At 39.3% G+C, this 17,787-nt stretch overlaps 1 protein-coding gene across 2 annotated transcripts in view; it reads left to right on the forward strand.

Annotated features, from left to right (window-relative positions):
* Positions 1–17,787, forward strand: part of KCNQ5 (potassium voltage-gated channel subfamily Q member 5) — a 450,687-nt gene that overhangs the window by 365,224 nt on the left and 67,676 nt on the right. For both annotated transcript variants that reach the window (XM_081140487.1, XM_081140488.1), the window contains exons 6-8: positions 2,508–2,618; positions 8,966–9,061; positions 16,262–16,356. In XM_081140487.1, the coding sequence (XP_080996613.1) occupies positions 2,508–2,618; positions 8,966–9,061; positions 16,262–16,356 (302 nt within the window). The remainder of the gene's footprint in view (positions 1–2,507; positions 2,619–8,965; positions 9,062–16,261; positions 16,357–17,787) is intronic.

Below are 17,787 nucleotides of genomic sequence, written 5' to 3' on the forward strand. Positions count from 1 at the left end.
GCATGAAGACAGAGTGACAAGGATGCGTTTGCAGTATCTTTGGGAGACAAAATCAATGGGACTTGCTGATTGATTCAGTGAGAGAAATGAGGGAAAGGAGCAATTAGGATGACTCTGAGGCTTCTGGCATGAGCAGCTGGATAAATGATGGTGCTCTGGTAAGATGACATGACCAAAGCAGCCACTTACTTAGAAATCACCAGTGACCTTCTATCCCTATATCAATATCTTTTCTCAGTCTTCATTCTCTTTGTTGTCTATGAGCCTGTGACATCAGGGATCGCCTGGTCCTTTGTGAAACTCTCTTCTCCATTAAGTTGCCATTTGTATTACTCATTCCTAGTTCTCTTATTTTTTTAAAAATTATTATTCTTTACCCGGCCGGTGTTGCTTAGTGGTTGAGTGTCGACCCATGAACCATGAGGTCACAGTTCAATTCCCAGTCAGGGCACATGCCTGAGTTTCGGGCTTGATCCCCAGTAGGGGGCGTGCAGGAGGCAGCCGATCAGTGACTCTCATCATTGATGTTTCTATCTCTCCTTCTCCCTTCCTCTCTCTGAAATCAATAAAAACATATTTTTTTTAAAATTATTATTCTTTGATTTTACTTTCCCTTCTGTCCCTTAAATGTCTGTGTTTCCTGAGGTAACTTTGGGGCCCTTTAAAAAAAAATATATATATATATATATCTTTATTGATTTCAGAGAGAGAAAGGGAGAAGGAGAGAGAGATAGAAACATCAATGATGAGAGAGTCATTGATCAGCTGCCTCCTGCCTGCCCCCAATTGGGGATCGAGCCCACAACCCAGGCATGTGCCCTGACCAGGAACCAAACCTCAGTCTCCTGGATCCTAGGTCAACGCTCAACTGCTGAGCCACACCTGACAAGGCTGGGGCCCTTTTTTAATGCTTTGCAATCTCATTTATTCACAAAACTTCAACAATCACCTTATGCCTGAATCTAAAACACAAATCTCATGCCAAACTTGATAATCTCTCTCTTCTCTCAAGACTCAATTTCCTGCTCAGCATTTCTAGATCAGAGTCATATTGACATTTTAAAAACCCTTTCTTGCTCTAGCTGGTTCGGCTCAGTGGCTAGAGCATCGGCCTGCAGACTGAAGGATCCTGGGTTCGATTCTAGCCAAGGGCAAGTACCTCGGTTGCTGGCTCGATCCCCGGCCCCCGTCGGGGCGTGTGCAGGAGGCAGCCCATCGATGTGTCTCTCTCACATCAGTGTTTCTCTCTCTCCATTCTACTCTCTCAGAAAAGCAGTGGAAAAGATATCCTCAGGTGAAGATTAAAACAAAAACCCTTTCTTGCAAAATCAAACTCTTCATCTTTGCTCCAAAGCTTTCTCTTCCTCACTATTATATTTTTATTTATGGTGCCACCATCTTCCCCTTGAAGTTGTCAGGTCCTTGCTGACCTCGTCTGCCCCTTCCTTGCAGGCGGTCCATAAATGTACTCCCGTTGAACTTCCGAAACACGCCTCTTTACCGCCCACTCCCACACAGCCCCACTCCCATTGTTCCAGTTCAGCTGCCCTCCATTCGGCCAGGTCTTGCAGAAGCTCATAGGCCCTGGAGAGGAGCTGGGGCTGTTCTAAGAGACACGGGAAGCCCCTGAAGCAGTTGGACCACGGGAGAAAGATGATATAAGTATCGTTTTTCAAAGGCACTCCCCGATCTGGTTAACCTCCCCTTTCACTAATCCTCCTCAGACCCACCATGCACCAGCCCAACTGAACAACTTACACTTTCCAGAACCTACCCTATTTGTTCTCACTGATATGTGGCTGGTCACCTGATCCCCCCACCAGATCACCTTCTTTATCAATTCTGCCTCGCAAAATATTACTCCTTCAAAGCCTAGGTATAATGACATCTCCCCAATAAAGTCTCTTCAATCCCCCCAAGTGGGTAGTAATCTGTTCTCTGAACTCCCATGACAAATTAATTGTGCATCCATAATAATGCTTGTCTTGCCTTTTTGTGTTTTAGTGATATGCGTGTGACATGTCTCCCCTCTTGTGCCGTAAATATATCAGGACAAGAACTGTGTACCTCTTGTTTTTGTTCCGCTACAAATCATAGCACGTACCTTGCACACACTAGACCTTCAGGAAATGTCTGCCAAGGCAGTAAAGGAACAGCCGTAATTAACATAAGTTACTGTTTGTGTACTGATTCAGCCCTAAATCCATGGTGCTATCATTTCTGTATCACTGATGGTTATCCACTTACTTAAATAACCTTTCTTTGAATGCACTTAGAAAAGATGGAAAATTGTGTTATAAAGAAGGAACAAGTATGTAGGTTATTCCCTATCTTAAACAAAGAGAAGCTCTGTTATGCGTCATGGAAAATTAAAGCACGGTAATAAAATGCGCCAACAAGACTTGTTGAATAATGATTTAGTGGAAACGTTGCTTTGCCTCCTGTTCATAGGTCCTGACTTTCCTCTCACGTACTTAAGCTGCACATTCTATTTATTTTGTTTTTAGATTACATTGACAACGATTGGCTATGGAGACAAAACTCCCCTAACTTGGCTGGGAAGATTGCTTTCTGCAGGCTTTGCGCTCCTTGGCATTTCTTTCTTTGCACTTCCTGCCGTGAGTATCTTTGCAAAATTAAAGCAGTTTACGTTAGATCTTAGAGGTTTATTAGTGTGAGCTTGCACAAACTGATATGCCCAGGAACATACTTAGATCACTTGTGAATATAATTTGTCTAATATAATGTTGACTTTTCTGCATAGATCTACATGGATAATTTATAAAACACAGTCTTCTCTTGGAGACGCTTAACCTGAGAGTTTTAGGCCAGTTAGGTCTTTATGACCAAATAATAATTCTGACAGTATCACCTCTCAGTCGATACATTTAGAATGTTTGTAAAGATTTAAAGATTTCTTTTTAAACTGATGGCTCCGATTTGGTTTCTAATGTGTGCTCCTGAAGAGGTGGATGTGCCCAAGTGAAGTATTTACCTCTTCCGTCTATTGGAGTGAAAATCATATGACCTTAAAGGGTTTTCAACCTGTCAGATGATTTATTCTTTGTGTCATCTTCATTGATTTTTCTTAATGAGCAGTTTCTGCATCTTATCAGAATGAAGAGCACATTTATCTTCCCCCAAGCTTCTGATTATTTCCTCTTTAATGGATGAAGCTTGTCTTTCTGATCATTGTGTCTCCCCTTATTTCCTAAAAGGGAATTGGTCAAGATATTACAATTTGCCTGCATCCACAAGCTCTCACTTTTTTCATGCCACCCCTAGTGGGGGAAAACAGAGCCAATAAAAGGGAGTTTTTAAAACAGTGGCAGCAGTCATGCTTAAGGAAAAACAGCCCCAGGCTCCCTCCAGCAGGAGCTGACTCCTCACAGTCTCCCCAGGGCACCCCTCCCGGGGAAGCCAGGGGAGTGGGGATTGTCAGCACCACGGCCTTGAGATCACGGGGCTCCTTCTCTACCTGTGAACAAGTGCAGAGGGAGCGTGTCCTTCCCATTGCCACTGCCCAACTCCAGATTGACCAGTTGTTTCTGCCCAGATCACACAGAACCACAGAGAAAAGATTAAAGACCATGCAGAAGCCTGAGCATTAGACCTCATTTTGAATTCTAGTTTTGTCCCAAACTAGCTATGTGACTTAATTCGCTAGGGCCGCTGTAACAAGGTATCACAGAAATGCGTTGCCTCACAGTTCTGAGGCTAGAAGTCCAAAGTCAAGAAGATGGCAGCATTGGCTCTTTATGAGGTCCATGAGAAAAAGATGTGTTGCTGGCCTATTTCCTTGGTTTGTAGATGGCCGTGTTCTCCCTGAGTCTTCACATTGTCTTCCTCTGAACATATCTTCATCCAAATTTTCTCTTTTGAGAACTCCAGTCATACTGAATGAGGACCCACCCCAGTGGACTCATTGTAACCTGATTACCTCTGTAAGACCTTATCTCCAAATAGGGTCACCTTTTAAGGTACTAGGGATTAGGACTCCAAGACATGGATTTTGGAGGGAAGCCATTGAACCCATAACAATAACCTGGGGTACATTTATTCATCAATATAATGGATGAAGAATTACTACACCCTGAGAAATTTTGTGAAGACCTATGTGATAATGTCAGTCCAGTGCTTGACATAAAAAAAGCACACCTTTTTCCTATATGAATCCAGATGTATGTGTTTCCTGTTGTGAAATGACTAAATCAAGGAGAGTCAAAACATCTCACTTATCCAGAGTCAACTTATCTGGCGATCTCAACAATTTAGAACAGAGTAGCGATTCACTCCATAATTAGATTCCTTACAGGAAAATACCTTTGGAAGCAATAAAGTGCAGCCTTGGGCTTTTTCCCCAAAAATAATGGCACAAAATACCTGTTGCTTTTGTGTTTATACTTAACCTATGACCAAATGTGTAGCAACTCTGATTCAGTGGAAACCTACAAACAGGGAAGCAGGCAACCTCTGGGCTGTTAAAATCGACAACAGTGTATGTGCTGTCCTCAGCGAGCCTCTCAAGACCTATGCGTGAACTTTTCTTAATTTAGAGAAAATTTTGGTAGTTTCACAATTCCTTGAAGATTAAACAGCAAGCATAGAGGTAGGCTGATAGAACAAGCACTACAACAGGAAGAGACAGTGAAAGACTAACAAGGGGAAGAATAGAAAATCTGTAAGAAGCAAGCAGATGTAAGTGCTCCAAATGTGAGGGTCACCGCACCTCTGGGAGCTAGCTTCACCCAGCACAGAGAAGTACCAGATCTCCCCATCATGAAACTCTGGACCCTCCCAGGGAGATTAAACTGGGTCACTCTGTTAAGTTCAAAGTCAGAGACTAATCATTCTTGGAAATGTTTCCCAATAAAGTGATTATAATTTTTATGTATGCCAATTAAATTACTATGTGTTGGAAATCTAAAAACGTGCTTGCACAGAATAGAACATTCCCTAACAATGCCAAGAAAAGTAAACTTTACCATAGATCTTTTTCCTGCAACTTCACACTAGGTGCAGAGTTCTTATATATTTAATGAAAGCCTTAATTGTTCATATATACCATTAATAAAACAAGGTGGCTGGAAATGCCACTGTGTGCACCTGCCAGCCCACCAGCTGTCTGAGATTTAGGACAGGGCTTTGGCATTTTGCTAAGAAAGCTGGAGGTGGATTGTGGGTCACCACTGTTTGGGATTTCTCCCACCCAGGAAACCTGAAAGAGAAGAGCCTTTTCCCATCTTTCCCTCAAAGCAGAAGGCCTCTCCTGCACATCACAGAAGCATACGGGTCACCCTTCCCAGGCTCCTCTGGGAGGCTACTTTCCCTGAGACCCACTGCGTCCCAGGGCTAATGTGCCTGCAGAGACAGGGACAGGGCTTTCTCCGCTTCAGGAAACTCCCTTCCCTCCTGCGAGGGTAGCTTTCAGTCCAGCCTGTTTGCCATGTGTGGGGTACATATTAGGCTGATTTAAGCCGCAAGATAACAGGTATAAATATTTTAAATGTTTACCAAAACATGTATTTCTTTCCATGGTATTTATGTAGCACCTCTCAGCATAATACTAAAACTCAAAATCTAAAAATGTAGGTTATGTGATCTTAGAAAATGGATTAAAACAAAACTCAATTTCTAAGAATATGTATCTGTTGGTGTTAATATTTGAAGGGCTAGCACACAAATTTTATATATATACGTAAGTTATATATGGGTATATATATATATACTTGCATTAATATATATACATAATAGACTTTATTTTAACAGACTTCCAATTAGTTTCACTCTGCTGTATACTACAAGAAGTGGAAGAAAATTGGAATGGAGCCAAAATGAGATGTTGAGCAGACCTGGTTTAATAACTGTTGTAATGTACAGTCTGGAGCAAGAGATATGTAGCAAACGTTTACCATCGACTAACACATGTTTCTAAGCAACGCCAATATGACTTTCAGCACATTTTAGTTGGTTTGCCAGATGCTAAGTCTGTGATTTGTAGGGCCTGTCTTCATTTTTCAAAAAGGACTTAACTCGGCCCAGCCAGACTTGGCTCAGAGGTTGAGCATCGACCTAGGATCCAGGAGCTCGCAGTTCGATTCCCGGTCAGGGCACATGCCCGGGTTGTGGGCTCGATCCCCGGTGGGAGGCGTGCAGGAGGCAGCTGATCAATGACTCTCTCATCATTGATGTTTCAATCTCTCCCTCTCCCTTCCTCTCTCTGAAATCAATAAAGATATATTTTAAAAAGGGGGGGGACTTAACCCTGAACCCCACATCCACACACTAAGTGTTCCAAAATGGTAGCTATTGTTAATTCAATATCTACACAATTGGAATTATGTTGCATATGAATGGTTTACACATAATACATAGTATAAATATGAGCTATAAGTTCTAATGTTTCATATTCTCTTACATGTTTATACTTCATGAAAATTGACATCAAAAGGAAAATAACTAAATCTTTCCTAAGCGATCTTAAATAGAAAAAAATTTAAGAGTTAGGAATGACTATAGTTGATTTGGATTTGGAAAGGGAGGGCCATTTTTCTAATCTCCAAATGGCGGAAAATGTTTAAATCTAAAAACAAGCTCGTACAGTCCAGATTTTTATAAAGTTTCGTTTGTGCAATCACAACCTGTGTGAGATGAAGATCTTAGCAAGAGACAGTCTCTGAGCCATAGATGGAAAACAGGACCTACAATATAATTTCTAATTTTATGATACTGTCATTTATCCTAATAATGGAGTTGATCATTGCTCATTAATGGCAAATAGTATTATCATTTAACTGTATTTTAAACACAGTTTTCCCCCATTATCTGCGGTTTCACTTTCTGTGGTTTCAGTTACCAATGGTCAATCTTGATTGGAAAATATTAAATGGAAAATTCCAGAAATCAACAAGTCATAACTTTTAAATTGCATGCCATTCTGAATAGCGTGATGAAATTTCCTACCCTGGTGCTTCGTCTTGCCTGGGACTTAGTTCAGCATACCCAAGCTATAAACCTTACCCCCCCTCAATTAATCACTTAGGCATCATCTCTGTTATCAAACCAGTTATCAGACAGAGAAAGACCATACTCACATAACTTATATAACAATATATTGTTATAATTGCTTTCTTTTATCACTGTTGTTGTTAACCTCTTACTGTGCCTAATTTATAAATTAAACTTTATCATAGGTATGTATGTATAGGAAAAAATCAGTATATATAATGTTCAGTGCTATCTGTGGTTTTAGACACCCACTGGAGGTCTTGGAACATATCCCCGTGAATAACCGGGAGGACTACTGTGATCACATTACTTATTATCTGGTTATTGTCACAGATGTATTCAGAATTGTGGCTTCTCAAGATAAGAAGGAAGGTTAAAGGTTATCTAGAGCCCAAAAATATCTTAGCCAAGTTTTCATCCAGCTGAGACCTACCACCTCCTAAAGAAGAGAAACCCACCACCTCCCCAGGCAGGCGATACTATCTTTGAGCTACTTTAAAGAAATAAAGAAAAGCCTGGCCGGGCGTGGCTCAGCGGTTGAGCATCGGCCTAGGATCCAGGCGATTGGGGTTCGATTCCCATCAGAGCACATGCCCGGGTTGCGGGCTTGATTCCCAGTCGGGTGCGTGCAGGAGGCAGCCGATCAATGACTCTCTCATCACTTATGTTTCTATCTCTCTCTCTCCCTCTTCCTTCCTCTCTCTGAAATCAGTAAAGATATTTTTAAAAAAAAAAAAGAAATAAAGAAGAAAAAAACAACTATTCCTTATCTGTGGTGAATAGTCACTTAGTGTTTATCAGACACCCGTATCTCACCAAACAGTTAGACCCCTTGAAGTTTAATAAAAAGCAAATAATTTATAGCTAGCAAGTAAAATCCACGAACTTGAAAGCAGTGGAGCTCTATGTCCCATGCCAATAAAGCAGAGACTTACAAAGCCTGGAGATTGAATTTAGCAAGCTCCAAAAGCCAACCAGGGCTGACACACAGCATCTTGATTCCACAATGTTAGACCAAAGAAAACTGAGGAGAGGGGAGCATTTCAAAGAGCCAGAATTTTGGCAGATCAAGATGATATGCAGAAGGAAGCAAACCAGCCAAAAAATTAACATAAACATAAGAGGGACATACTAATCTTACTAACCCCAAAATCTGAATAGGTGAGCCAAAACCAAAAAGGTAAGGAATGCCAAAAGTGGGAGATTAAAACTCAGGGAAACAGGAATGTCTTTGCAATAATAACCCAGGCTCTTGTCTTTATTGTACAAACAGGCAAAATGGAAAACCTTCTATGTCTTCAAAACTGAGTCTTTATTTGTCTCATCTGGAAAATTGTCCTTCCCCCAACACCACCATCCCTCTTTCACTTTACTTTGGAAGACTAAACTGGGACAGATTTTAAATACTCCCCCCACCCCCCATATCACAAATAGAAAATTCAGTTGTTTCATCAAAGTGCTAGAAAAACTCCCATGTCCACAGCAGCAAGACTTTAACTGTTCCAAATTTAAAATCCACCTCGGTCCAAAACAGGAATCCATGTCCTCCGTATTCCATTACTGGATAGGACCATTGACTCTAGGCAGAGAGAAATGGTACAGAGAAATCCATATAAAAGACATCTTTAAAATGGTGTTTTTTATTTGTAATTAAGACACCTCTACTATATCATAAGAGACAATAAATGTCAATGCCTGGTTAATGTACTAAAGAACAGAAGCTCTTATATTTCTAGGCTGTCCTGCCCAACAAATTGCCATCATTGGCCACTGGTATTATAATAGAGGTTAACAGTGTTTGTTTTAATAAGTTTGTTTTAATATTTATGGACAGGTTGCATACTGTTTATCTTTTCTCAGGCTCAATTTAGAGGTTGTTGGTTTTTTAATTTTTGTATTTTTAACACTGCTTTTGAAAAAAAAAAAGCTTGAGTACTATTTTTGTATTTTGTTCCAGGGCATTCTTGGCTCAGGGTTCGCATTAAAAGTACAAGAACAGCACCGCCAGAAACACTTTGAGAAAAGAAGGAACCCAGCTGCCAACCTCATTCAGGTAAATGTCAGTGTAATAGGCAGATGGCAACATCTGTCTCTGTAAGTGCTTGCCGGGTCATTTTCCAATCTCTGTGCTCCACTGTTTTGTAGAGCTACTGTTTTGTTTTGCTGTGTGGTTTTGTTTTGTTTTGTTTAAATGAAGCTTTAACTTAATATACATTCTTGGATTTGAGCAAATGTCCCCCAACAGAAAAATAATATATATTTTCAGTAAATAGTCCAGTTGTTCAGGTTAATTAGCCACGCCAGCAAGGCCATGCCGAGGTTAGCAGCTGTGTTGCTCCTGGAATAACCCAATATGTCTTATGAATTACTCAGTGAAATGTAATTGATCATTAAGTGATGGAGCAGAACATGGAATTGTTCCCTGCATTACAATTACTTTCTCCAGCCAGATGGATGCCACTGATCTGCAGAACAACGTATTTGTTTAGAATGTCAAGGTTTAGTACCTGTGGAATCACTTTTAATGCCATCCAGAGCAATTACTTGAAATAGTTATTTTAAGAGCTGATGGGATTATGGAATACATCAATGTTTGAGAATATGAAATCATAAGCATATTATTTGAAAGCTAACATAATTTATAGCTTAACATTTTGTTTTATTGTCTGTAACTCAGGATTTGCTTCAGCATTAAAAGGAATGTTCCTCCTTTGTCATCCGTATCTTGTGGAAGTAGCACCATCCTAGAACCAAGTTGTTTAAGAAACAAAATCTATCTTTTTATAGATCCACAGGATGGATTTGGTATTTAATTATGGACACAATGATTATACAATCTAGTTTCCTCCCTTCCTGCCAGAGATCCAGAACTTTTAACTAAGGGGCTTGGGATGTCAATCTGAGGTGCTGGAGACTTGTCTCCATGAGGTAGTAACATGCACATTGTTTTAATTTAGACTGTAGGTTTAAGTGGGTGTGTTGTGGAGTTGGGGAACCACTACACAACCCTACCCTTAGCCTTTACCTGTGCCCGTAATATGAAGTACCTCCAACAGAAATGGAGCAAGGGGGGAAAGGGAGTGAGCATGGTTCAGTTGTATTATGAAAGAGATCTGGTTTGTATCTGATCACTAACTGAGGATATTAATTTTTAAATCAAGTTATTCTGCAACTACTGACAAGGAAATTGACCATTGGGCATGACTTCTAATGGGAACCACTGAGAGTCTCTATTTTTTTTTTAATTTCCAGGTTTTAAAAGAGCACTAAAGATAAAGTAAGCTTTGTTTTCTTGAAGGAAAAGATCCCTAAGTGGTAGGAGTTTAAGATCTAAAGCCAAATGATGAAAGAGGTGTCACACACTCTAGTGTGCACACAGCTGCCCCTCAGAACTGATAGCCCCCCATCATTTGATTCTTAACTTATCGTGAAGGTGTCTGCATACTTTTAAAGAACTTTTCTCCTTACTGTTTTTATCTTTTAATTATCCTTTTTATTTATTTCTTATTTTAATTCCAGAACAATGTTTTCCAACCTGTGAATGTAGAAGTGATTCTCTGGGTTCCTTTCATCCATCCAGGCAACGAGCCCTGGCTATGTCTGGAACCAATGATATATCTTGACTACTTGTTCATGAAAAAAGTTCAGATTTATTTAAAACCCTTACTAAGTTATTTATGAGCTTTTTACTATATGTTTTCTCAATCAACACATACTCAAAATACAACTACTTTTGATACCTCTGGATATGAAAGGGGGACTCTGTATCAAAACAAACATCTTAGAGTATTAGCTATTCTGTTAGAAAGTGAGCCCTCCGAGGGATTTCTATGCATACATTCCTTGTGATGATATAGAGTTGTGCTGCCCAGTGCAGTGACCACTAGCTATATTTTTTTCCCATTCTATTTTTTATTGAAGTATATAATTGACATATAAGATTATATTAGTTTCAGATGTACTGACTATTTAAATTTAGAAAGTCGCCCAGCCAGCATGGGCATCGACAATCACAGTCTGATTCCTGGTCAGGGCACATGCCAGGGTTGCGGGTTCCATCCCCAGTTGGGGGCATGCAAGAGGCAGCCGATCAATGACTCTCTCTCATCATTGATGTTTCTATCTCTCTCTCCCTCTCCCTTCCTCTCTCTGAAATCAATAAAGACATATTTTAAAATAAATAAATAAATTTAGAAAATCAATTCCTCAGTGACACTAGCCACATTTCAAGTGTTCAATAGCCATGTGTGGCTATTGGCCATCATATTGCACAAGGCAGATATAGAGACTAATAGGAGGAACTTTCCTAATCTAACTTATCATTATCAACTACTAAACTGTGCAAAAACAATTTCCAACTAAACTTGAAAATAGACTACTATTCCTGCAGAAAGTCATTGCACCAGAGACATTTATATGTCCACAGCCTAAGCAAGGCAATGCCTTCATCTTAGGTAATCTATAAAAGGTAAAGAGGCTAACTGAACAGTTTTGCCTGGAGATCAAGAAGTTTCTTTTATGGAACTCAGTTATGTAACATATTGTGATCAATGATTGAATTTGTACAAAGTAGGGTAACAATGGAGTGAAATCATTAATAATTCTTTTACTTAAAACTTTGGCTCATGTGTTGTTCTGAATAAAAAAGACTATAAAATAAAAGGCTTGAACCCTGGCTGGTTCAATTGGCTGTAGCCTTGTCCCTTGCACCTAAGGGTCGCCGGTCGGATTCACAATCAGGATACAGACCCGGATTGTGGATTCAATCTCTAGTTTGGAGCAAGTAGGGGAGGCAACCAATTGATGTTTCTCTCTCACATTGATGTTTCTTCCTCCCTCCCCCCTTCCTCTCCCCAGAATCAATGGAAACATATCCTTGGGTAAGAATTAAAAGGGAGAGGAAAAATATATATGAAAGGCTTGAAATACTCAAGAACACCTTTAAAGCCTAATCATAGTTTCAGTAATCAAAGTAGAATCTACTAATTTAAAAAGCAATTGTTTCCCCCATCCAAATGCAATTAATTTATCTATTAGTCATAGGAATAATAATATAATTAAATGTATTCACTGTTCCTCCTTGATAATCCTTAGCCAGAATTCAGGGCTTTAAACCTTGATTATATATTATAGAAATTTATTTTTAAGGATGCACTAGATTGAAAAGCAAGCCTCATTTGCTGATCCATTTATTTTCTCACCCAATAAACCTGCCTTGGTTTGCTGAACACACAAAGCATCCAGATCAAGAGCAATGTCATTAGTTTTAAGCCAGAGCAACTATCTTTCTAAAAGGGCACCAAAATGCCCAAATTGCTTTGTCATTTGGTTGGCGAGACAACTAAATTAACCAGCATTTCAGGGTTTTAGGGAAAAGTTTAAAACCTACCCCAGCAGCTTGCAGCAAATTTAGCCATGTCAATATCTTTGCATGATTCATTTAAATTAACTTTTCATCTCAAGTGGAGCAGTCTGGGAAAAGAAAGCAGCTCTCACCAACGTTTTGAATACCTGCCCAAATGTCACAACTTTTATTAATAACACCTAAGACTTGTGAAGTGCTTTTTAGTCTGCAGAATGTTTCTAATACATTATGTCACTTGATACTAAGGACAAGCCTAGGAAGAGGTAGGACTCAAATCACTAGTATCTGAATTTGGATCCTTTACTCCTTTCAAAGAGCAGCAGTTGTAGCCATATATATATATGGTTACAGAGTTATAATAAAGCAAACACTAAATAGTAACAACTAAAAATTGTTGGTAGAATGAGAGGAAGGGAAGAGAGTGAGTGTGTAAGTAGGATATCATTCTTTTTCGTGGTAAGAAGTTAATTGATAGCGCCTAAAATTCAAAAATCAAGAAATTTTTTAAGTATGAGAACAATCCTTAGAAATTAAGATTCCTAAAAATAGCAACAATTGTAAGAATCAAAGGCAGTAACCTCTAAGGAACAATAATTAGTGAGAAGCAAGGTAGAGAAAGGGATTACTGTTTTTCATCCTGAATCTTTTATATCTCTGACTTCTTGTGTACCCTGAAAATAATCAGTTCCATGTTAATTATACCTTTGGATGGCCAGCTGAAATTAAAATTTGCAGAAAGGGTCAAATGTGCCATAGTTGTAATACTCAAGATTATACAAACTAAATACTCCCTAAAAAATTAACTATATTGATATTGTCATTATAATTATAGACCAAATTTTGATTTGTTTGGCTGCCTAGAGCTCTGAAGTCACCTGATAAGTGGTAAATTTGGCTTTCATTTTGCTCCATGTTGACATGTCCTTTGGAGTATATAGTCCATGTAAATTAAATCCCTCTGGGATATTATTTTTTTCTTAACAAGCACTATGTGATTTTGGCTTGAACTATGGGAATATTAGCTACTTGATCTTATGGTTGTGGTTTTGAGGTTCAGCTTCTAGAAGAGATAGAGCTAAGGACAGGACAAAGTTAATAGAGTATAAGAGTAATAGAGTTACACTTTACATTTCCACTTTGACTGTTAACTAATATCAGCCCTGAGGTAGATGCCACTTGCTCCTCCTGTACCTTCCATTTTCAAGACATGTTTAGGGAAAGGGTAGTGAAAGTAATAAGAGTTTAGCCATTGAGATCAATTTGATAGAAAAAGAGCAAGAAGCCAGGTTGCATTGTCAAGAAAATCTTCAATTTTCTAAGAGTGGCCTCTTTTGTTCCCAGTTCTTTACAGCATTGGCAGGTGATGTCTTGGTCCCATTTTTTGTTGTGTTGTTGTGGATTTTTTTTACTGGTATCTAATAATGCACAGACCTGCTGTGTGCTCCTAGTTCTTCATGAGTCTTGCTTTCAAAGTATCTGAGTTCATGTCTATATGGTGCCTTCTATGACAATTGTTAATTAAAGCAGCCATCTATATACCATTGCGGCAATGGAGGCTCTCTGGGCCTCACTACAGAAGAAGCTGCGATAATATATCCATGTGTTTTCATTGATTACTCTAGACCACTCTGTAAATTGTGTTTGAACAATATTTGCAAAAACTAACACTGATACAGTGATAATTGCTTTATTCTCTATAAGATGCCAAAATGCTTAGCATAAGTTTTCACAGATTTCACAGATTTCTAAGATAAATCAACATGAGCCATATGAGCAAGGCTCTAGGCAAGGAGCCCTGCTTCAATTATTTAAGCCTTTCTTAATAATATTAAAAAACCCTCAGGTCCTACTATATATTTTTTTAGTTTTTAATATCACTTCTTGGACATTTTATTGAAGTGTAATGTACATACAGAAAAGAGCACATATCCTAAAAGAACTGAGCACTCTGGTGTATGTAACCATCTCCCAGATAATGAAACGGAATATGACCTTTCTGTACCTTTTCTCAATCACTGTCCCCCAAGCGTAACCACTGTGCTCCCTTTTAAAAATTTGTTTCCCCTGAGGGGGTTTTTTATGTACTTTATGGAAATGGAATCACACAGCATGTACTCTTTTGTGTCTTTGTTTCCCTCACTCACCATTATTCATGCAAAGCTCCTGCATATTCTTGAGTGTAGCTATAGTGTACTCTTACTGTGTATTGTTCCATTATGTTAATATTCACAGTATACTTACTAATTCTCCTGTTGATAGGTGTTTGAGCATGTCAGCTTTGGTTTATGAAGATTAGTGTTGTTTTCAGCATTATAGTACATATATTTCAGTGAACATGTGTAAACATATACATACAAGTATATATGTAGGAGTGTGTGGCTACGTCATAGGGTCTGTATGTGTTCAGCTTTGAGAGATAACTGCCAGACAGTTTTCCAAAGTGCTTGTGTTGATTTTTAACTTTTTGTTCAGCACACACTTACTCAATGATATTCTCAGGAAAAGGAACATTATTAGATCACTGTTTTCTTCATTGTAGGTTTCACAATTGTGAATGGTGGTTTTGTAGTAGGAATATGACTTGTTTAAGTGAATTTTCCACATAGATTGCTTTCATTTATGAATTATTATTTTAAAATTTCTCTCAGGATTTTGGAGTAAACACTTGGTCATTAGAAATGTTTTCAGACTTACTACAAAGGAAGAGATTTGCCAAAATCTATATGGAATGGACAGTTCAGGCAATGGACAGTTTAGAGGGAAGCTTTCCAACAGTCAGCAAGCAGTCAGCGAAGGACAGTGAAAGAACTCCAAAAGCAAGAGCCAGGCCACCTGAGATAATGTCAATCCTACCAACCCTGAGTAAACCTCTAATCTTATCTGAGCCTTTATTTTCTCATCTATAAAATAGGAGGTCTTAATTCACACTCTGCAAGGATTGCATGAAAATACTTCATATTATATATGTCAGGCATAATTATATGAAGTGGACAGAGCTTATGTTTTACAACAAGGAGCCGCAAACATGCTCTTAGACCATGACATGAAATCCTTATGTGCTTTCCAGTTATATTCCTAGAGAATACATTTTCCTCTATCTTGTTTAGCCCTGCTTTTTATTATCACTATCTTCATTTTTAGCACTAGAAGTGTTGCATAGTTCAACTTCGTGGAATTTCACTAATCATTAACATACCCTAGTGGTCATTAGTTTACTAGCTAGTTTACTAGTTAATTTACTAGTTGCATTGTGCGTTTTCAGTAGTTGTTTCCATTCATCTTAGAAAGTAGTGATTAAAGATGTGCAGTTGGCCCTAACCGGTTTGGCTCAGTGGTTAAAGCGTTAGCTTGCAGCCTGAAGGGTCCTGGGTTCAATTCTGGCCAAAGGCACATACCTCGGTTGTAGGCTTGATCCCTTGGTCGGGGTGCATGCAGGAGGCAATCAATCGATGTTTCTTTCTTACATCGATGTTTCTCTCTGTCTCTCTCTCTCTTCCACTCTCTCTGAAAAGCAGCAGAAAAAGTATTGTCGGGTAAGGATTGAAAAAAACAAAGTTAAAGATGTACAGTTGGGCCCTGCAGTGCATGTTCGTGCTCAGGTAGTTTACCCCAGATAATACCATAGCTTTCCCCAACCAATTCCAAAATTGCTTCATGTTACACTTCTTAGTTTTTTGTTCTTTGGTGTGAGTTGTTTTGAAAAGCAATTCTACTGGTGTGGCAGAGTATGTTTAATAGCCAGCGGAAAATGGCAAAGTGGCTGTCACCCTAAGTATGACAAGGAAAATATTCTTCATATGTATTAACTTAATAATAGCCTTTTATTTCATTCTATCTTCTTCTCTCTTTTATTTTTCTTTTTTATGTCCCCATGTATATCACATGCAGTGTGTTTGGCGTAGTTACGCAGCTGATGAGAAATCTGTTTCCATTGCAACCTGGAAGCCGCACTTGAAGGCCCTGCACACCTGCAGCCCTACCAAGTAGGTATCAGTGTGACAGCTGGTGCTGTAGTCGAGTCTCTTCAAATTTGAAAAACAAACTATACACATACTCACGCATTTGCACACAGTGTCAGTTTGGGGCTTGTCTTATTCTCCGCTTCTCTTTCAAACCTGTTTAGTAGCAACTCAGGCACAAAACTCAAGGGACTCAGTATCGTCCCTCACCATCCATACATAGATGGGGTTTAAAGGTTAAAAGAACTTAAACTTTTATAGAGATTTATTTCTACAATTTCATGTTTATTTTCTAATATCTCCTTTCATAAAACCCACCAGAATTCTAAAGGTAAGCACCACTATTTTTGAAAAATAATGATTGTTTAAACTCCATCCATCACCTGACCCCAAGCGGGCTGTGCTTTGAAAGCAATATATCTTTGCACATTGAAGTTCCTCAAAGTCATTTCTCATCCAGATCCCCTTACAGGATGGTCCCCAAGCTTTCACTTGCAGATCAAACTAATATTAGTAGCAAAATAAGAGAAGAGTTGAGTCCTAGTAGGATTACAGTTTACAATGAAGCGATGGGACCAAACAGATTAAAATTTGGAATTGGCATTCACAATTTAAAAATAATATTACTTGCATTCATATTTCATTGGCCGAAGCAAATCATCTGGCCATGCCTAAACTCTAAGAGAACAGGGAAGTGCTGTGCTGCCACATGCCTGGAAGGAGAGGAGAACCAGAAAAATTATGAACAGCCCTGATGGTTACCACAGTGAACTTTAATTTAAAAAAAAAAAAAAAATCCTTCATCCTGGAATCCTGTACTCGAGTTAACAGAGCACATATTAAGTCATAATCACCATCTAATTAAAGAGCTCTTCGTTGAAACAACCAAAGTAAGTAAGTCAAGAGAAAGGCTTTCTATGAGTCACCCAACTTGGTTACAATGGTCAGTCCCTGGGATATGTTACCTAATTGCTTATCTGAGTTGGCATTTTAGAGCGCCAGCCGTTTCCCTACGTAGCTCACAAAACCTTCATCCTAGTGGCGTCATGGGATTCAAGGCACCTAATTCCTGTGACTCATTCAGAGAAAGTCTTTCCCACTGATGTGGGAGAGAAATCGGCTGGAGAAGCCCTCGTGAGTGTCCCTGGAATCGTGGTCTCCAAGGTTTGTGTGCCAGCAGGACGCACACGGCTGAGGGCAGAGCCACCCTTAACCGACGGGGCCTGCAGCCCTGGGCTTCACTGTGCCCATCGGCAAAGTGAAGGGCAAGAGCTGGGCAGGATAACTTCTAAGCTCTAATGAGACACGTCTCCGAAATGTTGGTCTCACAGTTTGTCGCACCTGTGACAGAGATGGTCATAGAATGCCAGGATTTTAAAGGAGGTGAAGCCACAGCAAGGACAGAAGCATGGATGCTGTTGAGTGCATGGGTGGGCGAGAACCCTCTTGTCGTTC

Source organism: Miniopterus schreibersii (genome assembly GCF_964146895.1).
Source record: "Miniopterus schreibersii genome assembly, chromosome: 6".
In the NCBI taxonomy this organism is placed as follows: domain Eukaryota; kingdom Metazoa; phylum Chordata; class Mammalia; order Chiroptera; family Miniopteridae; genus Miniopterus; species Miniopterus schreibersii.